The sequence below is a fragment of the Bactrocera neohumeralis genome, chromosome 2, assembly GCF_024586455.1.
Source record: "Bactrocera neohumeralis isolate Rockhampton chromosome 2, APGP_CSIRO_Bneo_wtdbg2-racon-allhic-juicebox.fasta_v2, whole genome shotgun sequence".
NCBI lineage: Eukaryota > Metazoa > Arthropoda > Insecta > Diptera > Tephritidae > Bactrocera > Bactrocera neohumeralis.
Window position 1 is genome coordinate 42,209,192 of NC_065919.1, and position 25,239 is coordinate 42,234,430.

At 35.9% G+C, this 25,239-nt stretch overlaps 2 protein-coding genes across 3 annotated transcripts in view; both read right to left on the bottom strand.

Moving 5' to 3' along the window:
* Positions 1–25,239, bottom strand: part of LOC126751263 (contactin) — a 65,663-nt gene that overhangs the window by 14,527 nt on the left and 25,897 nt on the right. The gene's annotated exons all lie outside the window — the stretch shown is intronic.
* Positions 4,146–23,455, bottom strand: LOC126751269 (glutamate dehydrogenase, mitochondrial). 2 transcript variants are annotated; one of them, XM_050461391.1, is made up of 7 exons: positions 22,851–23,455; positions 7,941–8,375; positions 7,717–7,874; positions 7,500–7,661; positions 7,202–7,406; positions 5,766–5,804; positions 4,146–5,172 (listed from the first exon to the last, which is right to left on the bottom strand). In XM_050461391.1, exons 1-7 carry the CDS (start codon positions 23,257–23,259, stop codon positions 4,901–4,903), a joined length of 1,680 nt encoding a protein of 559 aa, XP_050317348.1. In that variant the 5' UTR covers positions 23,260–23,455; the 3' UTR covers positions 4,146–4,900. The 2 variants fall into 2 exon arrangements, with proteins under 2 accessions (XP_050317348.1, XP_050317349.1); XM_050461392.1 differs by lacking the exon at positions 5,766–5,804 and having other exon boundaries at positions 22,851–23,453.

Sequence of the window (25,239 nt, forward strand, 5' to 3'; positions counted from 1 at the left end):
CAAGATCGAGGAGATGTTGATAGCTGCGGTCCAAGAAACCAAGTTAAACAGCCGCTCAGATTTTCTGAGTTGTGCAGGTTTCAACGTTATACGTAAAGATCGCGAGCGAGATAATGGTGGTGGCCTAGCTTTCATATTGCACAACACCGTGCAGTATCGTCTAATCGATGTAGACATCGACCCCAGGGATACTACCCTAGAATGTCAGGGTATAGCTATCTGGTCAGGCGATGTCGAGCTCGAAATATTTAATATATACATCCCTCCAGTTACATGTTGCCCAACAGGATATCACCCGAATATAGGTGCGCTACTTCGTGGTGAAAACCGTTTGGTACTAGGCGACTTTAACGCGCACCACGATCTTTGGCATTCCTGCCTGTCAAATGACCGTAGGGGGATGGAGCTGGCGGAACAGATTGACGATTCGACATTCTGCACAATGAATGACGAAGCCCCCACCAGAGTTATGGGCACCTGTAATAGCTCGCCGGATATTACCATTGCTAGCGGTGGTCTGATAAATCCGGAAATCCGCCCCAATTTCCCAGCCGAAGCAGCCGTTTTAGCTAATGAGCGCGACACCTTACATAAACGTAAACCAACATAAGCGGACGAAATGGATAGAGCACCTGAAGTCCTGTAACCTCTCCACCGGAGTGAGTAAGCTTTGGGCTACTGTCAAAGCTCTGTCTAACCCGAGGAGACATGACGACCGAGTTGAAGTTCAATTCAATGGTCATGCCGCTTCGGACCTGAAGAAGTGCGCGAGCTATTTTAGCCGGCAATTCACACTGCACCCTTCGGTAGACAAAGCTAAACGATGTGTTAACCGACGGCTGCGCAAAATGCCAAACGAAGGCGCGCCACTTACTTTCACCGATGAGGAGGTTCAGGGTGCCATCAAAAAAGCAAAATCATCTAAATCCATTGGCCCTGATGGAATCAACATGCTAATGCTAAAGCATCTAGGCTCGACGGGAGTAGGATATCTCACCAAGGTCCTCAATCTGTCGCTGACCACTCTTCAAATACCCGATGTGTGGAAAGTCGGAAGAGTGGTCCCACTACTGAAACCTGGGAAACCCGCCAACAAAGGGGAATCTTATCGACCGATAACTCTCCTCTCCCCCGTAGTGAAGACACTTGAGGCCTTGCTACTCCCGACCCTGTCAAAAGCTTTTGACACGGTCAATCACACAACGCTACTGCAATACATCGAAACAACTACGCTCCCTCCAGGGCTAAAGAGGTGGACCATGAACTATCTGAGCGGTCGCCAGTCATCCGTACTATTTCGAGGTAAAACATCTAAACTGAGAAGAATTAAACAGGGGGTTCCGCAGGGTGGTGTCCTCTTCCCACTACTGTTTAACTTCTACATCTCGAAACTCCCACAACCACCAGAAGGAGTTTCCATAACCTCGTACGCTGATGACTGCACGATATTGGCGTCGGGCAATGGAATCGATGGCATGTGTTCGAAGGTAAACAGCTACTTCTCCGACCTTTCCACAGCGACCATATTCACAAACTGGACGAAGGAGTATAGACTTGAGCTTAACATTGCAGTCGACGGCGTCAAAATTCCGACTGTCAACAATCCTAAGATTTTAGGTGTAACATTCGACAGTCTATGCTCCTTCTCTCCTCATACGACCGCGATTATCGCCAAAGTACAGAGCCGCAACAAAATCCTCAAGTCGCTAGCCGGCAGCACATGGGGAAAAGACAAAGAAACGTTGTTGGCAACATACAAGGCAATCGGCCGGCCGATCCTCAATTACGCAGCCCCCATATGGTCGCCTGGATGCAGTGGTACGCAGATGAGGAAACTACAGACCTGTCAAAACACTGCACTCCGGACCACTACAGGATGTCTTTTGATGTCTCCCACTGAACACCTCCACAGTGAGACGCTTATGCTCCCAGTTAAGGAGCATAATGAACTCCTCTCCAGGCAGTTCCTGCTGGGATGCTTTCGCAGAAATCACCCCTGCAGTCATCTGCTTGGAGCGGAACCGCCTCCTAGGAGCATCAAAAGGTCATTCCTGGATTACGTCGACGACGTGGTACAGTACGCCGACCGGACTTCGGACGCAACTAACTTTAGACAGGTACTGACCGCCATTCACAGCGGAGCCATCAACACCTTCACCGACTCCCTTCCCGTGAATGGCGTTCTTGGAGTCAAACCACCACCCATCGCAGACGAAGAGCTCCAGCTGCCGCGAGAAACGCGTGTGACCCTTGCGCAACTTCGTTCTGGATACTGTAGCAGGTTAAACTCCTACTTATCCAGAATAGACCCAGACATACCCGACGTATGTCCTGCATGCAACGAGTCTCCGCATGACACTGACCACCTCTTTGCATGCCCCATAAACTCCACCCATCTAACACCCTCCTCCCTTTGGTCCGATCCCGTCGAAACAGCACGTTTCTTGGGCCTAGATGACATCGACGACAACACAAATGACATTTACCATCCCAACGGGAATTGAATTTCCGTTAAAACAACAACAACAAGGATTATTCCTTAATTTCAGTTATATATACACACATTGACCGACAAAAATTCGATCAAAAGTCAACTATGGATACCGGGGTCTAAATATTCGGTACCTAGGGGATTGAACAGTTTTATTAGATTTAAACAATTTTTGGTCACAAGGTGGCACACACTAAAGACATTATTCGTTCAAAGTTTTATACCTTTATATTAATTGCTTCTTGATTTGTGTATTGGAAACTGAAAGTTTTCACACTCTCGGTAGAAGTACTTATGATTTGTGCTCGGCAAATTTGATTGTTGTTGTAGCTTAAGTTGTTTAGGAGCTATGCACATTAAATTTGTTAAAAAACGGGACCACGCCCAATTTTTCAAAAAATTTTGCCCACACGTGCCCCTTGCTACTGCGATCCTCTGTACCTAATTATAGCTTCATATCGTAATTTAGCAGTGGTCCGATTACGCCCATCTCGAAATATTTTTTGTACTAAGGAACCTACATACATACCAAGTTTCATTGAGATATCTCAATTTTTATGTACATATGTATTCAAGTTACAGCTTGTACGGACGGACGGACAGACAGTCAGCCGGATTTCAAATTTTCTCGTCATCCTGATCATATATACATATATACTCTAACTCTAACTAACTCTATATTATCTCGATTAGTTTTAAGTGATACGTACAACCGTTAGGTGAATAAAACTATAATACTCTGTAGCAACTGGTTGCAAGACTATAAAAAAGGTTATAAAAAGATTTATGTTGATTTTGATCGATTAGTTTTTATGACAGCTATATTCCCTAGTAATCCTAACCGAACAATTTTTAAAGAAATTTAACATTGTCTTGGACAACACTTCGAACCAAAATTTGAAATTTTCCATTTTTAAACAAAAATATGCGAAATGTAAATATTTTATATTTATAATCTCACTGAGTTAGATATCAAAAATTATCGATTTCATTTCATTAGAAAGGTGTAAAAAGAGAATAATTCATGTGAGAAAAGAAATTTATTAATTGTAATAAAAACCTCCTTCTAGTATGTCATATTAAACTAAAAAAAAAATCAAAAATAATCAAATATTAATATTAAATTTATAATCAACAAAACTCACATACAATGACATTTTTGATAGCAAAGTTGGTTTTGGTGTTAATTTTTGTGCAACGATTTTTCAATTGTCACCGATTTCGACAAACGAGCAGCTTCTTTGGGAGAACCTCTGCAAAATTTCAGAACAATATCTCAAAAACAAGGACTAAATCGACTCAGCACATCATGCTGATTATTTATATGTACATATACTATTTTATAGGGTGTTCAAACTTCATGACAAACTTAATATAGCCTATTCAGGGTATAAAAACGATGATCTTAAGTACCGATCATTTGCCGCAGCAATCCTCGAATCTATGTTATTGTAGCGGATATGATATTACTCTATGGTTGAAACTGGACGAACCCGGGGTTCTATCTGATTAAAAGATGTCATCAGGTATGTTCAGCGTGGCCTCTATATGCAAATACTTACACTCGCATTAGAGATAGTTATTCCTGTTGGTCCACCTCTGATATCTTTAAGGAAACCTATTTCTATTTTCTCAAATAATAAGTGCAGCACAATTTGAGATTTTATTAGTTATTTAGTTTTTAATATATTTTTAAAGTTAAAATGTTATCGTTATACAGCTCATAATTCTATATGCTCCATTCTCTTCTCTTTCTCTTTATAAGTCAATTTACAATAAAATGCATTGCTTCACTTTTTAAAACTTAAAGTTAAATATCAACACAAATCTATTTTAAAAACAGAAGATAACATGAAATATTATTAATACGGCGCCATTAGGTCGTTTTTTGTGGTGAAATAAATTACAGCAAGTACATTTAAGACTTCATGAAAAACGTCAAAAACTGTGTGTGACCTTGATTGAGTGTCGGCGTCTAACATTGCAAACATAGCGCCGCTTAGCACCCAAAGTGGCATCAAAGATGTATTGTGGAAGGCCACTTTTTTACACTTTTACGCATACATACTGTATGTACGTACGAATGTTGATTTACACTTAAGAAGATTGGCAGGATGTTGACATTACTTTACACATGTAACAAATATTTCATAATTCATACAGTGAAATGACTTGAACTGAAGATTCGATTTTCGCCAATTACAATCGCATTGAACAAATTGTTATAACAAACGCTAATGTTTTCGTTTACATTTTTAATTTTTTGCTTTTGGAGTGTGTGTGAGTGAGTTTAATATTTGTTTATTTCGTAATATTTATTTGATAATTGAATGATGCGTCTTTGTTTTGCTGCTTGCTCCATGCTTAATAATAATTAAGTGCTAATGCGTCGACTGAAATATCTGGCGCTTAGAAAGCCAAACCGGCGTCGCGGTAGGTGGTGAAAATCTTCTCAATGGAATTAACATAAGCGGCGGTTCTCAAGTCAAGACCCAAGTTGTATTTCATGGCGGTCTTCATGATGGCACGCGCCGAACGCTCCATGGTGTAATCCAGACCGGAGTGTACGATGTCCTTCTCAGAGGCACCAGAGATGCGCTTCTGGAATGCTTCCGATGGAGTAACCGGAATACGGCCACCGACACGACCGAAGCGGCGTTCCAAGGATTCCTGTACGGATTCTGTATTGAAGAAGAGCGAAATGTTCAAAAATTAGCATCAAAATTTAGCTTTGGTGAGAAGTACAAAAACTTGTTAAAGCACAAAAGCAAACATTATAGGTATGAGGTATGCAAATGGAATAACTGATAGACTAAGGACTAGCGATAGTTAACCAAAAAGGGAGTTTTGTTTTATATATGTACGTATCAATTCTCATAGCATACTGAAGAAAGCGTGTAATTAATAATTTCAAACAAAGTGCCGGTAAAATCTTAAATCTCTTTTAGATCAAGCAATTCATGCAGAGGCGTTTAGTTTGGGGAAAAGGGAGTTTGAATTTTGCTTCTTTATGTGGATCAAGCAATTTTATACACACAAGCAAATATGTATGTACAATGTATAATTTAAATAAGCACAAACAATATTGACAAAATATCTACTTAGTCGACATAGGAGGTTGTTAAAATCGACATTTTGGTACTACAAATTACGCGGAGGATATAGAACATATTTACTTGTTAACATAGAACAAAAAAAAAAGATTGGAAAAGTTTAGACAAAAAATGAGTTCGAGATATGAGATGATGCAAAGAGTAAAAAAGAAGAACTGTACCGTCTAAAACAAATCTTTCAATGGATTGTTGGACTGAGGCTAAATTCGTAATAGAAAAACGGAAAAAGAAAAACACAAATTACTTATTGGTGAAAATTCGGAAATTGTTTGAGAGTATTGTTTGGTAAAATGAGCTCTTATTTAAAATGTATTAATTGTGTTGCGAGTGCTATATAATATGGTAAAGTTCATATAGTGTGGTGAGTGTGAATGAGCAACGAAATTTAAGCTTTAAAAAAGGGGAACATATTAATTAATTCGAAAAGAAGTTTTGAAAGTATTTGCCAAACTAAAGAAAAAATAATTTAATAAAAGCGAGAAAACTGAATAACCAAGTATTACAGTCGAACCTCGATCAATGAAATGCACATAGATGACACCAATGAATTTAAAATTTAAACTACTAATTTATGAAACTTAAAAATTCAATTTGTAATATTTTTCTTTTGAATCAACTAATATAAGACTTATTAGCACACTTTGTTATTACTAATATTTAAGAAGGAAGTAGGGTTTTAAATTTAATTTTAGTTTTAAATCAGATTTCAAAACTTTAAACTTTTTTTCCCACAACTAACTTTTTAAAGTCGGTGCCCCTTATAGCAACAAAGCTACTGCACCGATTTTGAACACTATTTCTATACAAAATTTACGAGATAACGGTGGAGAGTTTGTTTTGCCAAATTTGTTTACATTTTTAATTTTACAATAACAAATTCACTGATTTTGTTCGCGAAATATCGCGTTTTGCCTAAAAGTGAAAAATTCAAATTTCGAAAAACTACCCAGTGCTATTTTGTATGTTTTGATTTCCGATGATTGAGGAACAAGTTTAGAAGGGCACCGCAATTCAACTTTTCTCCGAGACGCTCCAGAATAATTGTTGCTATTGCTGTATTTTTTAATTTTTCTCCAAGGAAATTTAACAGAATGGTCTTCAAATGAAAGACTAAAACGTAGATTTTAACTGTTTGACAAAAAAAAAAAAAAAACGCGAATCAACCCCACTCCCTCCTTAAGTAAGTGTTTAGCACAACGTATCGAATTTCGACGTAGTAATTAAATATCATATTTAATTCATATATATTATATACTGATATACATATGTCAATGAAATTTGGAAAGCATTAACACCTTATTATAATAGTTCAATCAATCATAGGTGAGTGCGCTCTGATTGAAAATAATAGAGAAAGAAATATATAACAACAATATTTAAAATCAATCAATTTGAATTGAAACTAATGAAATAGTGCAAAATGCCAGTCATTACTGCAGAAGCATATTGAGCGCTTGCGCGGATACGCTAGCATTAGCAATAACGGTATGCTTTTTGCTCAGTATTTATTTTTTGGTAATGCAATGGCTTATAAATCAATTATAATGTTTATCAATTAAAAAAAAAGAAGCCATGAGAAGCGGCCAAGTGTACTTACCCAAAAGATGATAATTGGATTCACGCTCATATTTGAATGTAAGACGACCGTATGAAACGTGGTTCAAATTTTTCAGCCATTCAAAGAATGAGACGGTCACACCACCAGCGTTGATATATAAATCGGGGATAACCAAAATGTTGCGTTCGATCAAAATTTTATCGGCAGCTGGAGTGGTTGGGCCGTTGGCGGCCTCGGCAATGATCTACAAGTGCATATGTACAAAGAAATATTGAAGAATAAACTTATTCAAGTCCAATAAATTTTGTATATTGTCTGTTCTAGGACTCGTCCTTACCTTAGCCTGGATTTTGTGAGCGTTTTCGCTGGTGATGACCTTCTCAACAGCAGCTGGCACAAAGATGTCGCATGGTTCGAACATCAAGTTTTCACCTTGGTAGGGCTTAGCGCCGGGGAAACCGACAATGGTGCCGTGTTCGTTTTTGTAGTCTTCCAATTCCTGTTAAACAATTATAAATTAATTTGTTTTCATAAATGAAATAGTTTCTACAAACCTTGGGGTCAATACCCTCTGAATTGTAGATGGAGCCATCGTGCTCAATGATACCGACACAGGTGGCGCCAGCACGTGTCAAATACCGGCAAGTATGCAAACCGACATTACCGAAACCTTGAACGATGAATGTCTTGCCGCCCCAACCGGGAGTTGTGCCTACAAAACGGAGACAAATACACATTGTAATATAACTAACTTCATGCGTCTGAAGTCATTTCATACCAATCATGCTCATGTAGTTAGCCTCATTGATGAAGTTTTCGAGACCATGGAAAACACCACGACCTGTCGCAGAGACACGTCCATGGATACCGCCCTGGTTGATGGGCTTTCCAGTTACACAAGCGTGTGCATTAATATCCAAATGTCCAATGGTCTTGGCGTAGGTGTCGGCAATCCAAGACATTTCACGTTCTCCTGTACCCATATCGGGAGCTGGTACATCGACACCGGGTCCAATGAAGCCTTTCTTGGCCAACTCAAGAGTGAAACGGCGGGTAATCTTCTCCAATTCATGTTCGGAATACTCCTTCGGGTTAATCTTGAGACCGGCCTTGGCGCCACCGAATGGTACATCTACACAGGCGCACTTGAATGTCATAAGAGCAGACAAGGCTTTGACTTCATCACGTGAAACATCCAAAGAGAAACGAATACCTGAAAAAAAAAACAATATATCACAATCATTAAGAATCTAATGCACTGATAATATTTAAGAATAAGAAGGAAAATGTAAAATCAAATGCAATTATTTACAAATGCTTATCTCACTTGAAGTCATAAAATAGAATAGAATTAAGTCATAGAAATAACTTCTAAATGCAAAACCGTTTGTCTCGGTTATATGCAAATTGAAATTTTTTAAAAAATGGAAGGTATGTGTGGTGGTTTTGTAAAAATTCTTATACGTATTTAGTCTTATGCAATTTCTTTTTACACTTTATTAATCATACGGTTAAAAATACATAATAAGTACAACATGCACAAATAATCCGCAAAACCGTGAGCTAAATGTGACACATACGCCCTGTTGGACGACGGCCAAACGTTGTTTAGTATGGTATTTACACCACGAGAACAGTCAGTTGGTCAAATATGTACATGCATCAAGAAGAAAGGGAATTCAAGGCTTTTGTGACGACGTCGAATTTATATTCAATTAACCGAAAGCATTTCGCAGGTGTTGAGAGCCTGATGTAAGACATAGCATACAGCCAAATGACCTTTGCAAAGCACCAGACGGCAGAAAAACCCAAATATATCTATTCTATTTCGGTTCTTCAGAAACGTTTACAATGTTTTTTGGATCCACTGAACTTGCCAATAAGTTAAATTTTTAAAGCGAGACAGAAGTTTTACTCTTTATGCCAAAAATCACACGAAATCTTCAGTTTTGTCTACCGAAGAGCAACTGAATCTAGACAGTTTTTGTAGGTTTTGGCCTAAGGCAAAAAAATATATATATTTAATAAATAATATTACAAAACTATAATTTTAAAATTATTACTTAGAAGTGGTAATGTTGCAGGTTTTTTAAGTTTTTTAAAGCTCTATATTTTTTTTTTATATATATTTTTTTCTTTTAATAATTATTTCTTAAATCATTTTTGTCTGCGTTTGTTTTGTGTAAATTAAGTACAGTATTTTTTCACAACAAAATAGTTCAGCTTTCTCGACGAGTAGATAAGAAATAGCGAACTCAGCTGTACTATTCGATTTGAATGCAGTGTGTTTATTCGTATGTATGTTTATAAGTTTATGTGATTATATTGGTAGTTCCGATAACTGTATAAAATAATAAAGAAATGAGATAGACTAAAAGTCCATTCATATTCAACTTTGGCAGTGTAATTTCCGAAGAAATTATACAGATCGGACTACTATAGTATATAGCTGTCATACAATTTGGCATGAACTATTACTTAAAGCAATGTCATGGTTAAGATCGTTATAAAAAAGTTTTATCTATATATATAAATGATCACGATGACGAGACGAGTTGAATTCCGAGTGACTGTTTGTCCGTCCGTTGTCTGTGCAAGCTGTAAATTGAGTAAAATTAAGATAACGAAATGAAAGTTGGTACACGTGTTCCTTGACACGTGAGAACGATTTCGTAGATAAGCTAACCGGACCACTGCCACGCACCCAAATTTGCACAAGGTTAATTATTTCGACATCTTTTGCTGCAGCCACGCTTATTCCCCATATAGTACAACTTTAAATTCCATCTGATATGTCCAACTTCCAGTATACAAACATAATTGAAAGTATTACGAACTTCCGCCTGACTTTATACCCCATTGCATTAGCCCCACATTGAGAGCACCTTCAAAGCTCTACCTATTCCTATGGACGTATGCGTTGGCGAGCGTCAATTCCGCAAGGTGATCGCAGCAGCTACCGCTCGCTTCATCCCGGCTGGAAGAATCCCGGAAATCCGCCCCAATTTCCCAGCCGAAGCAGCCGTTTTAGCTAATGAGCGCGACACCTTACGCCATGCCGATCCCGGGGATCACCGAATAAGGGATCTCAATTTGGAGATTCGGCGAATGGTAAACCAACATAAGCGGACGAAATGGATGGAGCACCTGAAGTCCTGTAACCTCTCCACCGGAGTGAGTAAGCTTTGGGCTACTGTCAAAGCTCTGTCTAACCCGAAGAGACAAGACGACCGAGTTGAAGTTCAATTCAATGGTCATGCCTCTTCGGACCCGAAGAAGTGCGCGAGCTATTTTAGCCGGCAATTTACACTGCACCCTTCGGTAGACAAAGCTAAACGATGTGTTAACCGACGGCTGCGCAAAATGCCAAACGAAGGCGCACCACTTACTTTCACCGGTGAGGAGGTCCAGGGTGCCATCAAAAAAGCTAAATCATCTAAATCCATTGGCCCTGATGGAATCAACATGCTAATGCTAAAGCATCTAGGCTCGACGGGAGTAGGATATCTCACCAAGGTCCTCAATCTGTCGCTGACCACTCTTCAAATACCCGATGTGTGGAAAGTCGGAAGAGTGGTCCCACTACTGAAACCTGGGAAACCCGCCAACAAAGGGGAATCTTATCGACCGATAACTCTCCTCTCCCCAGTAGTGAAGACACTTGAGGCCTTGCTACTCCCGACCTTCACTCACTACCTGAGCTTAGCCAGCCATCAGCATGGATTCCGAAAAGTGCACAGCACCACCACAGCACTTAGCGTCATAAACGCCCAGATAGTTCGTGGCCTCAACCAGAAACCACCCTGCGAAAGAACGATCCTCGTAGCGTTGGACCTGTCAAAAGCGTTTGACACGGTCAATCACACAACGCTACTGCAGGACATCGAAACAACTACGCTCCCTCCAGGGCTAAAGAGGTGGAATATGAACTATCTGAGCGGTCGCCAGTCATCCGTACTATTTCGAGGTAAAACATCTAAACTGAGAAGAATTAAACAGGGGGTTCCGCAGGGTGGTGTCCTCTCCCCACTACTGTTTAATTTCTACATCTCGAAACTCCCACAACCACCAGAGGGAGTTTCCATAACCTCGTACGCTGATGACTGCACGATATTGGCGTCGGGCAATGGAATCGATGGCATGTGTTCGAAGGTAAACAGCTACCCTCCGACCTTTCTCGTTTCCTCACTGCACGAAATCTCACACTTTCCCCCACCAAATCCACAGCGACCATATTCACCAACTGGACGAAGGAGTATAGACTTGAGCTTAACATTGCAGTCGATGGCGTCAAAATTCCGACTGTCAACAATCCTAAGATTTTAGGTGTAACATTCGACAGTCTATGCTCCTTCTCTCCTCACACGACCGCGATTATCGCCAAAGTACAGAGCCGCAACAAAATCCTCAAGTCGCTAGCCGGCAGCACATGGGGAAAAGACAAAGAAACGTTGTTGGCAACATACAAGGCAATCGGCCGGCCGGTCCTCAATTACGCAGCCCCCATATGGTCGCCTGGATGCAGTGGTACGCAGATGAGGAAACTACAGACCTGTCAGAACACTGCACTCCGGACCACTACAGGATGCCTTTTGATGTCTGCCATTGAACACCTACACAGTGAGACGCTTATGCTCCCAGTTAAGGAGCATAATGAACTCCTCTCCAGGCAGTTCCTGCTGGGATGCTTTCGCAGAAATCACCCCTGCAGTCATCTGCTTGGAGCGGAACCGCCTCCCAGGAGCATCAAAAGGTCATTCCTGGATTACGTCGACGACGTCGTACAGTACGCCGACCGGACTTCGGACGCAACTAACTTCAGACAGGTACTGACCGCGATTCACAGCGGAGCCATTAACACCTTCACCGACTCCCTTCCCGTGAATGGCGTTCTTGGAGTTAAACCACCACCCAGCGCAGACGAAGAGCTCCTGCTGCCGCGAGAAACGCGTGTGACCCTTGCGCAACTTCGTTCTGGATACTGTAGCAGGTTAAACTCCTACTTATCCAGAATAGACCCTGACATACCCGACGTATGTCCTGCATGCAACGAGTCTCCGCATGACACTGACCACCTCTTTGAATGCCCCACAAACCCCACCCATCTAACACCCTTCTCCCTTTGGTCCGACCCCGTCGAAACAGCACGTTTCTTGGGCCTACCGTTAGATGACATCGACGACAACACAAATGACATTTACCATCCCAACGGGGATTAGATTTCCGTTAAAACAACAACAACAAGCCCCACATAACTAATATATGGATTTTCAAATACGTGGTTGACTTCTTATATGTACATATGTACATACACTCGTGGCCACGCAAACCTTACCACTCAAAATTTTCAAGTATTGTGCATAATTGACTATACTTTATAGCGATACTTTTTGCGGTATAGAAATTTTTTATTTGGAAATAAGTTAATGACATTTTATTAATCAAAAATATTACAAATTAAAAACAAAACACATTCAGCTATAAATAAATCAATTGAAAGATAGTGAGCTTTACACATAGAGCACGAAATGTAAGAGGCTGACACGCGATGAAAAAATTATATTTTTTATTTATTTTTATATAAAATTTAATTTACATTATAATTGAAATTAATTTAATTTTATTTTTGTTTTTATTGAAACGCGAAAATCGGCCGCTTTTGTATAAGCACAGAAAAGCTAGTTTGTGTTTTACTCATTAAACGTAATAAATTAAAAACTATAATTATAATTAGATAATACAATTTAGTTTACTAATGCTTACTAAAAACATAAAAAAAAAAAAATTGAAGAAAATCCCGAACGAACGAAAAAGTCCGAAAAAAAATTTAAGAAAGTATAGTGGTAAGGTTTGCGTGACCACGAGTGTACATATGTATGTATATGTATATTGTATATTGTTGACGGTATGTGAGTGTCCAGATCTCTGTCTTGATCTCATATTCCTAATATCAATATAGAGCGATCTTCTGGTTGATGTTTTACACATCAACTCAATATATTAAATTTAATCTCTTCGGTTAAGTTTATATCACATATTTTTCATTTAAGGATGATTTTAATAGAATTTTTGTTGACGCGATTAAAATATACAAGTAGTATTAAAACTAAGTGAGTGTATGACCTTTAATATACATACATATGTAAGTGAAGATAGCCAAATTGATTGTAAATCATTCACGATTTCGTTGAATGAATTTTAATTCGTTCGCAATATTTCTTAATATGAAGTTTTGCCAAGTCCTGAATATATTATTTCCCCTTATTTGATCTTTGCAAGTTGCCAGAGTACGAAATGTTCGGTTATAGCCGAGCTTAGCGCTTCCTTTTTTGTTTCTTGTTTTTTTCTTATTGCAAGAACTATAATTGAATTGAAACCCATAAAATAATAAACTATGTGACCATAAAAGTTGTTTGGGAAAACACGATAAACGTTTGTGATATCGTGACTATTGTAAATTGTCATAAAATTTAGGAATATAAAACAAAATTTGGTTTAGTGGCTTTTCAAAGTCCATCAAATCGATCACACATTTTATACATAAGTATTTCAACATGCTAAATGCTTCTTGTACTTTTTTATTTTTCATATATGTAGTAATATGGCATTTTTCTACAATATCTAGGTCTACTTAATATTTAAATCCAACGAAAGGTGGTTAAAGAAAAATATTTCTTTATTTTCTATGCCTTCTTGCAAACTCAGAGATAAACAGCAAAGCAAACAGAATTGTCTAACAGAAGCTACGCACTAATTAAGAGAAGAATACTAAAAACGCAAAAAATGAATTGAGGAAAAATAAATAAAATCGGCGAAAATTTGAAAAGACAAAACAAAAAGTTTACAGCGCGTGTTCTCAGTGTTTTGTGATAATTTATTATGTTTATATCACATACATATGTAAGACTCTGGTGTAAATGTATTTTTTCTATACAAAGATATGCGAAAAAACAAGAAAAGTAAATATTATTTGAAAACTAAATGAGTCGTATGATCAAAACAGCACTTTTTCACACATTAAAGTTGTTCTCAAATCAAAACAAATAACAAATTTTAAAAGTAAATTCCATTTAGCAGAAGCCAAACAGATTAAAAATAGCTAATATCAACAACACAGCGATTGTTGACGATTATTTGGCATGATCTGAGATCGCTGTTGCCAGGTTCATGTGCACATATGTACAGGTATGTATGTGCAGTGAAGATTATCAGTGCAAATAGAATAAAACAAATATAATATAAGAAAATTAAGATGTTGGTGAGGGGCTCGTTTTGCGTGCATAGTAGGAGGCGTGTACGTGCCATATGTTTCACGAGATTAGATCATTATTTGTGAGGATATGTTTAGGTTCTCTCAATCCCTATGACCTACGCCCTACAAGAAATTGCTGATGGGCTTACCAATGACATATATTTTTTATGTCAGTCGTGAAGGACAGTTTCCTTGTCAGCTGACCGTCATAGTTTTTGCTAAAAAGAGATACCTACGACTTATAACGCTCAAGCGCGTCAAATCTCGACTGGTACCGAAAACATTGAATTTTTTGGAAAAAAGGCGTCGCGTTGAAGTGTGTGCAACGATGGTTTCCGACTACCAGGGTGTCATGAAAAGCATTATAACTGGCGATGAGACCTATGCTTACGACCCCGAAACGACCGATCAATCGAGCGAATATCGTGCCAAAAGAGAGCCGAGACCAAAAAAATCGCGCCAAAGTCGCTCAAAAATCAAGGTCATGTTGACTGTTTTCTTCGATTATCGTGGTGTTGTGCATTATGAATTCCTTCCAACCGGTCAAACAGTCAACAAGGAATATTATTTGAACGTTATGCGTCGTTTGCGTAACGCTATCCGCCTAAAAAGGCCGGAATTGTGGAAAGACAGTTCTTGACCATTTCGCCAAAAACTCAACCCATATCGTTCCGCAACCACCGTATTCACCTGATCTGGCGCCGTGCGACTTCTGGCTGTTCACCAAGCTCAAAAGACCACTCCGGGGACACCGTTTTTATACGATAGAGGAGATTCAAGCCGCAGCGAAGACGGAACTGAAGGCCATCCCGGAAAGTAACTACAACCAGTGTTTCGAAGATTGGAAAATCCGTTGGCATAAGTGCATTGCATCGGGAGGGGATTACTTTGAAGGGGATGAAATTGATTTGGAAGAATAAATAAAGAATTTTCAAAATAAATACAATGTCACCTTATTTTTTGGGCACAGTAGTATGTATATAAGAAAGGAATAGCTGAATTATTTAGTACTGTCACCACTGACTGTCAATGTTGACAGTTTTTACAAAAGCTAATTTTGTGTACGCAAAAAAGAGACAACACACATTTCCAAAGGAGTTGTAGGTATACTTTATATCTTACTTTAATTAAAACTTACAAATTTATTAAAGAAATACAAATTTGATTATCTACTTCGCAAACGATTTTTTCAATTGTGATAGATTTATAGTCATAACTTACAAATTGCAGCTATAATAGCTTTTCAGTCATTATGGAGAATTCAGATTTTATGGACTTATGGCTATAGCATATACATACATATATGACTCAGAAATAGGTATGAGATGAGCAGTATAGATATATAGTCAATCAAGTCCGAATACCCATGTGTTAAAGAGAGATGTAATCTCACACACATACATTTATTTAGATTAGTTTTTGCACAAGGCCCTTAAGAAAACCATACAAACTTTGTTCTGTGCGCAAAATTTTTCCGGCTGTGACTGTCAAATTACCTGTCAGATGACTGTCACTGTTCCTGTAGGGATGCTAACACGGCATAATGTGGTATATATTATCAATTCATATGTATAATTCATTAGTATAAATATGTATTTCTATTTTTGCTAACATTCGTATATAATGCTTAATAGACTAAAATGCCGGGAATGTATCAAGATCAACTGACGTACAGTTGTGTGTCTCAACTATATGCCGTAAGGTGTACATACATACATGTGCCATTAGTAGTTTTGTTTGTTCGAGAGAGAACAACAGGTTTGGTCGTCAGGTGACTATGTACAACAGAACTTATAATTTTTGAAGATTTTTTGTGAACTGAATAACAAAGCAATAATACCTATGTACATATACATATGTTTGTATACCACATACATATTCATATAGATTTCTATTTACTTGCTTGTAGATTAGAAATTGGTATACGAAATCGAAATTGTTAGATTTTAAGGTTAATTACGTGGCGCAAATGCGAAATGTTTTTGTGGAGAGCACCTATTATAAATATGTTCATCTATCTGTATGGATGATTTTTGCTGATGACGCTTTTATGAAATTGCTAACTATTCATACTACAAAATCAAGCTACACAAGCTAAATGCGGGCTGTTGCCATCGCGGCATCTCATTAGAAAACAACAAACAACAACAACCACCTTGATAACATACTGAAGTCTCGTGTCTTGAGTGATACCGGTTAGAAATTTATAAGCAGTTCAATAAAAAACTTTCAATATATTTCTTTTCTAGCAGAGTAGATATAAACGATTTATACATATATACATACATATGTATGCATAATTACATATGCACATAAGGATATGTGAATGCTTAATATGTTAACGTAACCGTCTGCAAATGTTTAGGACATTTTACAAATGCTTAAAAATAATTAGATTTGATTTGTTCAGAGGAGTGGGAGGCACACTCACAACTTAGTAATAAATTTAGTACTTAATGTGGTCGAATGAATGGATATTGAACTATGGTACTAATTATTTCGAACACCAAATAACAAAATAGACTAAAATTTTGAGTTTAACTGCTTTTATACATTTTTTTGGAATAAAGTTTAATGTAGACATAGGATTTAGATTTTTAACATACTTTTCAATTGAATATGAATCGAAAGTTTATTTTAGAAACATGGTTATCGCTGAACTAACCGCAGACCAATAAAGAAATTTTGATCAGTAAGTTGTATTGTGACACTTACATGCTATTCGGAGATCGTAGCGTTGTATTTCAAAATATTCTTTGCCAAATTTCCTGAAGATATTTTGACAAATAAAAAGTTTTCCCTATAAGAACGTTTGTTTGGTAGGTAAATGCTACATATAATGCTCTGATAAGTGAATTTTCTTGGAAAGGAAAGAACGTGTGCAAAATTTCAGATCGATATCTCAAAAACTGGGAGACTAGTTCGCGTATTTACCGACAGACAGGCGGACTTAGTCAAATCGACTCAGTTCGTCACGCTTATCATTTATATACAGTTAAACTTCGCTAACTCGAATCACCATAATCCACAAATAAACTTCGAGTTAGAGAGAACCGTTACAAAGTGGGTCAATTTTAAAGCTTGTTTATGGAAGGAAATTTGTATGAAATTTGACTACTATACCAATTCAAGAGTTCGAGTTATGAAAGTTCAACTGTATATATTTTAAAGAGCGACGTGTCATCAAGGTAATATATTCTGCTAAGGGTATAAAAATGAATAAAATGAAAGTACTTGTTCTCACTTTCATTTTTGACTTGAACAAAATTGTTATAAACATGCATGTTCATATGTACTTATGAACACTGAAATGAAGCGTCAAGTGCGTTAGAGTGGATCTAACAATTGACAGTGTAATCATTGCCACACTCTAAATATATGGTACTTATGTATATAATACCAAAAGGAGGCGTATCATACAATATACTCAACAGTCAGCTCTACGTTACTGGAATTGATCCGGATTTTAGCCAGCCAATCCACTGTTTGAATCGGTAAGCAGCAGTATGGTGTATCATAATACAATGAAAATAAACGTACTTAATAACTAACTAGTCGCCAGCAAGCTCTCTTAGCCTTTTTCGTTCTATGTTGCAGAATATGATACTTCCATTTTAATTAAAAAAAAAATAATCGATGATGACATCAGCGTTTTGTAGGACAATGTGACAGCTGACACCCAACATCCTCATGTTTGTACTACTTGTTGATTGTTACTTTATATATTTTGTATCCAGTAAGTAGCGACAATTTGCAACAGGCACACTTTAAATTCATTGATATACTTATACGAGTATGATATGCGATGCAAATATGTATTGTATCAGTCTTTATCATAGCAAATAAAATATTGAGAATAAATTAATGGCATTAGACGGGTTTTTCAATTAAAAGTTGCACACTAATTCAAGTGTCGCAATAGTGGACATACGAATACGTTCAAAGATAATTTAAATAAATTTAAACTAAAAAATATTTTTTTTTGCTTCTACTCGTATGATTTAGAACCAACAGTTCGCCTGTTTTAGTTAATGAATAAGCGTGAATAACAAGTAATTTCTTAATTTTATATGAGTTTAAATACAATATTTAGTCTCATATAAAATAAGTTTGTTTTTAAATATAAGCAAAAATACTATTTTTTGTTTTATATTTTAAATTTAAATAAATTTAAACTAAAAAATATTTTTTTTTGCTTCTACTCGTATGATTTAGAACCAACAGTTCGCCTGTTTTAGTTAATGAATAAGCGTGAATAACAAGTAATTTCTTAATTTTATATGAGTTTAAATACAATATTTAGTCTCATATAAAATAAGTTTGTTTTTAAATATAAGCAAAAATACTATTTTTTGTTTTATATTTAGGATTTTCACAAGTCTCATAAAGTTATAAGTTATAACGATTCGAAAAGATGGCATTGAGAATTGTAAATGTGTAAACTCATTTTTGTATGAAATCCAACAACATTTTTTTTAAACAGTGTAAAAATTTATAATTTTGCAATTTTACGATGCTTTACGACGGGTTGTGAGTACACTATATTTTTTTATTCATAAGCTTAGTATTTAATAAATACTAAACTAATTGTTTTTTTATTACACTTACATTATTACAGTCAACTTTTATCTCAACGTCGTTACGACTATTTGCTTAAAGAAACAATTAAATAATTACCATATAAAAAGCGTATAAAAATAAAGGTTCAAAAAATTTTAAATCATTCATGTGCAAACGTAAAGTTACTGAATCGATTATCTATATGTATTAATAAAAATTACGATCCACGTTTTGTCCGGGAGAAATCGTAAACTATTGAAACGATTTTAGTAAAATTTATCACACTGTGCCCATTTGATCCAACTGAAAAGATAGGGCAGTTCCTATCTCAATTGTGTTTAAAGTCAATAATATATATATGTATGTATGTATGTGTATTTCTAAACATAAGCATGTGTACAATATTAAAAAAAGTAATAACAAGTAAGGAAGGGCTAAGTTAAAGTTAAGTCAGTTCGGTTTCGGGTGCCACCGAACATTTTATACTATTGCAACTTGCAGGAATCAAAGGTGCTGAAAACATTGATTACTGAAACCGAAGTACCGCTTAAAATGAGCAAAATGTCTCGTTCACACAACAGATTTTTAGCCGGCCAAGAACTGTCAACTCGGCACCATGCCTCGAAATTACTTCAGGAATGTTTTCTGCCGCTACAACAACAGCAAAAAAGCGAAAATTTTAAATTCCATATTTATTATAAATGTTGTCAGAAATAAATTTTTATTTCCAAAACTAGTCTTGTATCTGTCAGTATAGAGTGATAAAGGAGAAGGATGCAGGACCTTGTAATGGTTTATCGGTGCAGTGGTGGAAGGCCTATATTTAAGGTTACGCTTTAGTATCAAAGATAAAGACGAGATTGGGAAGACGTAAAGTTCAAAACATTGGAGAAGTGCAAAGAATTTTTCTAGACACAACAAGATTGATCAAACCCTAACGAAAATGTATTAGGAAATATGTATTAAGTAACTTGTTAAAAGAAATATAGAAAAATAAAAACTTCTTCTGAAATGTGGCAGGCTGACAGGTGCAAGTGCACAATGTAGCGCGATGTGGCGCCGATATTCGCAATAAAGCCTATTTGACTAAATATTAGTTAAACTATTATAGATCATCATTGAATTTCTTGAGTTTTTTTGAGAATTATAAGCCTTTTGTTGATTCACTGCTATTTGTATGAACTCAAATTAGCAAGTACCTTTGAAATCTTTTTAAATTTTTCGAAAGAACGTAAATATATACATATATGATAATTTATTTATACTGATATTCTTTTATATTAGCAGCATTCCAAATAAAGTTGAATTGCATGGGAATTGTACTAGGCAGCCTTACTGCAAAGCTTACTTGTTATTTCGACAAAACTCATAAAACGCTTTACACAAACAATGATAAAGTGCCTTATTAGAGTAGTAAATAAAACTACAATATTTTTCTTACTGATATATGACTACCTATGACATAAGTAAACATATGTAAGTGAGAAAATGTGCAAATTTTTTAAATGATAATAATAACATAAGTATGTACCTATAAATACATATGCATTAATATTTGCTTGCCTGGCATGTGTAACACATTCAATTTATTTTCCTAACAAATTATATAATGAAGCACGCTTTAATTGCTTGTCCAAATGTTAATATTTCGATTTATTGAATTAATTAGTAAGTCGTTAAAAGGCAAAACAAGTGCTTTTTAATAGACTGTACAAAAATTGTGTTATCGACAAAAGAAATTTGTTATTCAAGTGCCTTCATTGTTATCAAAGACCTTCATATCTGCCGAAAAAGGGGCTTGGCAACAATTTCACGGATGTACATATCAGATGTGAAGGAAATTAGATTTCGCAGTGAACTCTGCCAAAAGGTGTTGTCTCTGCCGTGTAAGCAGGCTGAAAATCGCATGATGTCAAAAACAAATTACGGCACACGTTTCTGTATATGTATTTAAATACATATATATTATGTACGTACATTAATCATAAACAAATTTTTACATACATATGCATATTTTTTAAGATAACGAACAATCGAATAATATCACGCTTAACGACCGAGTCCTCCTACCAAAGCAGTATATTAATTTGGGTTGGTTCTGCTCGTTGTTTTCGATTTATTAATCATTTGTTTACTTATTGCGAAATTATGATAATGTTTTAAATTATGTAATGTTAAATTTTTTACATTTTTTACGTGATTATGGCGGATGCTTTTTCTTTCATTTGAAACTTATAAATACCCAACAAGAAAGCATTTTACTTTAATTAACGCATGATTTCGATTGATTAAAAATATTGTTTAGGTATTTATGGAGTATTCCTTACAATGTTCTTGCCGATTTTTTAATTCCTAGATAGAATAAATTTAATTACTAGTAAGTAGTTTTAAAATGGATGTGAAGCAATAAAAAATATAGGATACAACACGAAACAGAGAAAGTTTCACATATTTTTAATAAAATATTTAAAAAGAAAAAAACTACCAACAAAGCATACAAACATCATGTGACTCTCCTTGAAAATATGCTGAAAATTTATTCAGAAGGTTTTACCTAAACTTAAAGTCTATAAAATGTTCTGTTTTACTCAATAAAGTATCGAGTTAAACTTTCTCCGCAATCGTCTGGATTAATTTTCGGATATAACAGACAGAGGGGTTTCACCAAGATCTAAAAGTAATGGTAAAAAGGTATCAAAGTCGACAGCATCGTCATATGATGGCAGATACTACCTGATTTTCCACTGGAAAATTATAACAAAACTCATTAAAAGAGTTTTATTTAAATATAATCTTATTTTTCAAAACAAACCAGATATTATAAATATCTGTTAATTTATTTCATGTTTTCTGATTTTTGAAGTGCCAAATGGAAATAAATATTTAAAAATAAACGAGAGCAGAACTTTTAAAATCGTTAATACTTTCATGAATTCTAGACAGAATGTATATGAAATATATATATTCAAAATCTGTTTTATCTTATATCCAGGGCAAGAAAACAAGTGTAGATCGAAGTTATATTTATAAACAACATTTTTAATTTATGTGTTTTGTTTTTTACTTAGTTCTCTAAAATTTTATTATTGAGTTCAAATTCTTATACTTATTAGAAGATAAGAAACTCTTTATGTGGTATAATTTACAGATAAGTTGGTGTGCCTGTATGACGATTTCTTTTTATTTTGTAATTAATTTTGAGTTTTCTAAAGAACTCACATATGTATATGAACGAAAATTTATAACAACCCAAAATATATTTACAGTGTTATTAATATGGTTGTGTCTAAATAGGAATGGTCAAGGCCAAACCTATGTTGCATAAAAGGCGTTTGAATGGCTTGAAAATTAATGCATTTAAGATGGTATGACCTGCAATATTATGCAATGTCATTAGAGTATCGACCGTAACATATATGTATGTATGTATGTATGTATGTGCGCATACCCACATGCAATGTAAACAAAAGTAGAACATACTTATGTATGTGTACAGTTTGGTAAATTAATATACATACTTATGTATATATTTTAGTACATTCATATGCAATTATTTATACATACATATATACTGCATTTAAAGAAAAATTCTGCCTTTTAATATTCTTTAATCACTGAGGTGTTAAAATTGGTAGTGCTCTATATTGTGATTTATGTATCTGCATGCGAAAGATTGCTTTTCCTGCTGGCCTCAAAGGTGGTTGCATAAGAACGCAGTGGAATCTTTAAACAAATTCCTGGACTTTCATATTTAATTGTATTATATATCGTACAGTAAATTTCAGGTGACAGCACAATAGTGCACGAAAGAATCGATTCACATTTGCTTTTTACATACTTGTTTTACTTAGGATTAAGTTAGTGTATTTTACTTACCGCCCTTGGTTGGCACACGATGGGTACTGTGTTGAGCACGGTAGCCGGTAATTAACTCATATTCACCAGAATCGCGACGCAGTGGGAAGGCAATTTCTATGATATGATCACATGGTTGCATAAGCATCAAAATACCCTTTACCCTATTTTTCTTTTCCTCCAGCGACAGTTTTCCTTTCATGTCATCAATAAGGCGGTTTTCGGCAATTTGACAACCACGATGGAAGAAATACTCCACCATGTCGAAGAAACGTGGGTCTTTGGCAGTGGGCACATCCTTCAAGCGTTCGGGGATTTGGTATTCAGCATAACCTCGACTCTGCAATGCTGTGGGCAAAGCCTTGACCAAAGTAGCCACTTCCTGTTGACGGACAGCAGCTTGACGTGCTAAGTTCTTCAATTGATACATTATCCTCTGACAGTTGGATGTAGACACACAGCCAATCCAAAAATATTTCTTCTAATTTTATTAGTTAGACCTGCACAACCGTTTGCAAACCGACCCCGCGACAAACTGATCGAAATAACGTTGCGTCGCCAAATTTTCTTTTCTTTTCGGCTTATTTAAATTCTTCGACTTGTTCGCTTCGCCTTTGTTTGGTGTGTTTTGTTTTTCTGACAGTTGGGGGAATAGATAACAAAAGTGATGGGGCATATACGAACGCGGGAAATGAAACCTTTGGAGCAGTCAATGGTTGTTTCAATTTGACATTTTTGTTTGTTGGCATTCTGTGGGGTACGTTAAATGTAAAATATTTTGTTCAATAGATAATAAGCTGACCAAACTAAAAAATGACAATGTCATTTCCAAGGTTCAAAACTATAAATAATATATTTAAAATAAACATTAGATATTATTAACTTTATAACCTGCTAAGGTGTATTTTAAAATCTATAATCTTTCAAACTGTCATAATAAGAGTTTAGTGTGTGTGTGCCAAATAGTAACAATCTTCTGTGTGTTGATTTGGGGTGAAAAAATTCCCTATGATTAAAGCAAATGTTGCCATACTATGACGAGTTCTGTAACGAGAATAAAATAGAATTAACGAAAAATTGGCAACATTTTAATTAGACAGCGAAATTAATAGTTGCCAGAATGTTCGAGTGGCGAGTGGGCTGTTATTTCGGAGATCTAACCCCGTTGTTAACGATCTAGTATATAAGGGCTGCCGGATTGTGCAGCAGACATAGTTCTAGTTAAAGTGCTGCTGTGATAAGAGCAATTGAGATATACATAAATGAGAATCGGGGTCTTTTGCTCTTGCAAGATTGCAGATTGCAAAAATACTATACCGAAATATACAAGAGCACGAGAGCACCCATTGCAGAATCTAGTGATATATGAATGGCTAATTCGGTCAATTTGTTGTGAATGACTATTAAGCATGGCTATTGTGAATTGGCGAACCTTCTGCATACATTTTTAAGAAAAAAAAACTGTAACAAATCTTTAAAATTTAAATAGAAATAATAAAATCCATTTAAAACTTATCTTCCTCAACAATTTAACGACGTAATATGTCTTTATGTAAAATGGAAACTACAACAGGGTTGCAATTATATTTTTGCGTGACATTGCACGCAAATATACATAGGTTTTGATCTGACATATTTTACAGCCCTTGCAAATATTTTTCTGCGTCTGTTTGTTGTTGTGCCGTTGTAAATCTGCAATTCTTGCACCGTGCACTGGGTTTTGCAAGAGCAAGAGAATACCCCTATTATGTTAATTTGGATAATAAGTAGTAAAGCGTTAGGTTGGATTGTGCAGCAGACATAGTTCTAGTTAAAGTGCTGCTGTGATAAGAGCAATTGAGATATACATAAATGAGATTATGTTAATTTGGATAATGAGTAGTAAAGCGTTAGCAGAGATAAAGAGATGTTTAACTCCTCTCTCACTGGAAGTGAGAGAGCAATTGCTAAACGTCAAAACCACCTAAACTTTGACAGTTGATCGAGTTCAGGAGGTTTTGACGTTTAGCAATTGGAAACGAGCGATGGCCAGATTGAAATCTTACCAAAAAAATATGTAAACGGAGGGATTAGTTGCATCGTTCAAGACCACTTATAAAAATGAAAATTAAATAAATTTGTAAAATTTAAAGATATTTGATGAAACGTTTTGCAATTTGAAGCATCATAGTTTTATTTTCAATGAAAAATGATTAAAAACGTTTAATGATTAGGAGCTAACAAGCTTAAATCCAATTATTGGGCATTGAAAGGACAAAAGTCAGTTGTTATAATATTCTTTAAAAAGATTTAAATAGTTTCTCCATATAATAAATAACCACTATATAGTAATTTTTATTCATACTAAATGTTGGGTGTTTTAATTTAAATGCCCAAAAATTGTAATTTTGTTCAATCTGGCCATAATGGA